This window comes from Topomyia yanbarensis, chromosome 3 (assembly GCF_030247195.1).
Source record: "Topomyia yanbarensis strain Yona2022 chromosome 3, ASM3024719v1, whole genome shotgun sequence".
NCBI classification, from domain to species: domain Eukaryota; kingdom Metazoa; phylum Arthropoda; class Insecta; order Diptera; family Culicidae; genus Topomyia; species Topomyia yanbarensis.
In genome coordinates, this window is record NC_080672.1 from 255,307,039 (window position 1) to 255,311,264 (window position 4,226).

The 4,226-nt window shown below is 39.9% G+C and overlaps 1 protein-coding gene across 1 annotated transcript; it reads left to right on the forward strand.

The window, feature by feature from the left end:
- The first annotated feature begins 1,476 nt into the window (after nucleotides 1–1,476).
- Nucleotides 1,477–4,013, forward strand: LOC131690005 (hexamerin-1.1-like). The gene is made up of 3 exons (XM_058975445.1): nucleotides 1,477–1,625; nucleotides 1,691–1,818; nucleotides 2,020–4,013. Exons 1-3 carry the CDS (start codon nucleotides 1,517–1,519, stop codon nucleotides 3,919–3,921), a joined length of 2,139 nt encoding a protein of 712 aa, XP_058831428.1. The 5' UTR covers nucleotides 1,477–1,516; the 3' UTR covers nucleotides 3,922–4,013.
- Nucleotides 4,014–4,226: the final 213 nt, after the last annotated feature.

The window sequence follows — 4,226 nt, forward strand, 5'->3', positions numbered from 1 at the left end:
CTGACAACATCAATTGAGTAGAATATTTTGAAAACATAAATAAAATCGTTGCATGGGACAGATCTCTTATGGCGTTTTCGTTTTTTCTTGGTGCTACACCGGTGTAGTGCAAAGAAAGAGATAGACTGATTCCACCCAAGTTTGAATGAGTGTAGCACCGACTACACCGGTGTAGTGCACTGTCAAAAACGAATATGCCATTAGGGATAGATCATGAAAAATCTTTTTCAGCAAACGATATATTTAAGGTTACCACCTCTGGAGAGGCTTTGACCCGGAGATTTTCACTGCTCTGGGGGTGGTGGATTTTAAGTGGAACGAGACAGAAATTGGAATCAAAGCGATTGTTTGGCATTTTAGAGCACTTTAATCGCTTTTTATTACTACGTTAAAGTAAAGCTGTAAATTTTCCACGTCTGAGAACGGTTTTACCGATTTAATCTGGTGTAGTATTTCATTTTCCCGACTAAGTGCCAAGAATACAGAAGGACCAGCCACTCTCACTGTGGAGGATAAGTCGAACGACCATTGCTCTCCTCCATAACTAATAGGAAAAGGAGAGCAAAGGAGCCAGGGCTATATGTGTGTCGGTTATTCATTGCCAGAGGTCGCAACAAAGGGGGAAAACTCACCTCCCTAGCCAACAGTTAAAGGTTGCTGCAGGAGTAGCAAGAACACCGGAAGAACTCGTTTGATGTAGACCTAGTCAGTTGGATTAGAACAAATCTTCCATACCTTTGTGCAGTTGGTGATAAGCACCACTAACAGTGAAGTGATTCTGTAAGATTGCAACAAAATAACTTTTTTACAGTGAAATGCAATATTTCAATTGTAGCATATAGCGAAATATTACTTTCCTCAATTTGTAGTAAATTTTATTTGTTTTTCATCTTCATTGAAAGAAATCAGCAATATTTGTGCCACTTTGAAACGAAAGATTAGTCGGGTAAAATATATCTGAACCAGAGTAATAGTTAACTTAGACTTTTAAATATTTTGTAAAGAATCAATCAATTTCAAAAAAAATGATATGCTTTTTCCCACCAAACCCGGAGAAAATGATGTAAAACCCGGAGGCCCGGAGATCGCTCCCGAAATCTGGAGTCTCCGGGTCAAACCCGAAGGGATGGCGACCCTAGATATATTGTTGAACAAACTACAAATATCAGCGCAATGGTCAAATATATTCCAACGTTTTTTTACAGTGTCCCAATAGCTAAAAATCAGACCGTCTCATGAAAGAATCTTATTAAATAATGTTCTAGAGAAAAACGATTACTAAAAATACAAATGACTACCTTTACAATGTATGAACGGTGCAGGAAATTGACCTATTTTATTGCAGGTGATCGTTTTATCAAGGTACGAATGTAATGTTGCACTATACATTGTTGCGACTTGATAATTTGGACTCACGAAGGTGATAGCGGAAATATTCCTTGGTATATAAAAGTCCCCCAGCGAGTCCCCAAATCAGTTCGCATCATCTCTTGGAAGAGAACTGTTGTCTCCCAGTATGAAGTTGATCGTAGCAGCGGTCGCTGTCTGCCTGGCCATTGTGGTCAGCGGATCATTGATCACAGATGATGATAGACACGATGATAAACGTGATGATAAATTTGTTGGTGAGTTCTAATCTACACGTTTTTGGAAACAAATTAAAGAAGTAATCCCCATTGATATTTTGCAGCTGACAAAGAATTTCTGAAGAAGCAAAAATTCTTCTTCGAAATTATGCGAAATATTCACATGCCGCTGAAGTACGAGGAATACTTGCCGTACACCAAAACCTGTGTAGAAGATAAATCCAAATATGATGTAAGTGTGGAAAGTTTTAATTAATACTATTCTTCAATAACTGATCTAAATTAATTTTTCCTATAAAACAACTCAATGTTTCGAAAATATCCGGAATCGTTTTGTAATGCCAATATCTGGAAAGATATCAGTTTCGTGGCCTAAGGCTTTGAAAATGACGGACAATGTTAAATATTGAAAATTCACTTTTTTCACCAACAGGACTACGACATCGTCGAGGAATTCATCGATATGCACAAGAAGGATTTGTTCCTGGACAAGGGCGAGGTGTTCACCGTCTACAATAAGTATATGCTGAAACAGACGAAGATAGTGTTTAAGTTCCTGTATAATTCGAGAGACTGGGACACTTACTACAAGAATGTTATCTTTGTTCGTGAACATATTAACGAAGGCATGTTTATCTACGCTGTTACGCTGACTGTCCTACACTGTAAAGATCTCCGAGGAATTGTCCTTCCACCTATTCATGAAATCTACCCGTATTACTTCTTCAACAACGATTTGATCAAGTCAGTCATCGACCGTAAGATGTTCGATCCTAGGTTTGGATTCTATGGCGATGGAAAATACAACGTCGTTTATTCGAACTTCACCATGACCTATCCTTTGGAGGATAAGGACAAAGACAAGGAAAAGGACAAGGATCGTCATTTCCACGACTATAGAGATCTGGACTACTACCACGAAGATGTTGGCCTTAACTCATTCTACTACTACTTCAAGATGGATTATCCTTTCTTCCTTGACAATGACAAGTTCGACTTCCTGAAGGAACGCAGAGGAGAGCTATATCTTTACATTCACCATCAGCTGTTGGCCAGGTACAATCTCGAAAGGTTCTCACATGACAAGCGTCGCATTATGGGCTTAACCTGGCGGTTCCCATTGAAGGATGGTTATTTCTCGTTACTGAGCTACGCGAACGGCATTCCTTTCAAGAGCAGAGACGATAATTACATGATCAGAGATGTCGACTACTATAAGGTCGACTGGATTAAGGACTGGGAAATGAGAATGCGCAAAGTGATTGACGACGGCTACTATCTGAAGGATGATGGAACAAAGATCGACTTGCGCAGATGGGACAGCATTGACTTCCTTGGAAAAATGCTGAACTGCATGGACGTGCACAAAGATGACAAGAAAGATGACAAGAAGGTCGACACTAAGTGCAAATTTGGGTTCATTGAAATGTTGTCCCGAACTGTTCTCAGTGGAATGGATTTCATGACAAAGAAGACGTGGCCAACGGTATTGATGCATTTCGAGACTTCTCTACGTGATCCAATGTTCTACAAAATGTGGGATCGTTTGTTGGACGTCTATCGTCTCTTCAAGAGCTACCTACCTTATTATAAGTTCGAAGAACTTGACTTCAAGGGAGTCGTCATCAAGGATGTGGTTGTCGACAAACTGATGACCTACTTCGAATACTTCGATTCAGATGTTTCTAATGTTGTGCCAATGACCGAAGTTCGTAAATACTTTGACTTTACTGTAAAGGGCCGCACGAAGCGTTTGAACCACAAAACCTTCACTTACACTTTGGATGTTTTGTCTGAAACTACTGACAGAGGTGTGTTACGTGTCTTCATAGGACCAAAGTTCGACAAACTTATAGATTTGGACCGTTATAAGGACGATTTTGTAGAAATCGATCATCACGTCGTTGATCTTGTTACGGGTAAGAATACCATCGTTCGCAACTCTAAGGATTTCTTCTGGAGCGTTAAAGATCGTACAACATACGTTGAACTGTACAAGAAAATCATGTCGGCCTTCGGTGGAAGTGAAGAATTCTTACTGGACATGTCCGAAGCACACTGTGGATTCCCAGACCGTCTGATCCTACCGAAGGGCAAGATCGATGGAATTAAGAGGCAACTCTACTTCATTATCACACGACACACAGGCGACGAAACTGTGCGCGATACCGATTTCGACAAACGATTTATGTGCGATGGACGCAGATATAAGGACAAACTGCCAATGGGCTTCCCCTTCGATCGTGAAATCAAGCACACCTACTGGTACACTAAGAATATGCTGTTCAAGGATGTAGTTATCTACCACAAGGACGATGTGAACAGAACCTACTAACGATCGGAATTTCTAATTCTACGATTTTGGCGCGACTTTGCTTTTCCACAATGTACTTTCAACTAACATAAATAAATGTTCTAGTAATCAAATTATCAGAAACATGTTTTCAAAATTTCCTGATCGAAAGGAACGGCCGCGCTTAGCCAATCTGTCATAATGTTGCAAATTTGCATAACGAACGGCTGAATGACGAAAGAAGTTGTTCCAAAATGCATCGTTATGCATCGTTTTGTGAAGGTTGAGTATACCAGATGCAAGTGGTGCCAAATTCATCAGTAAAATTCTAAACTTCTTTTTAGATT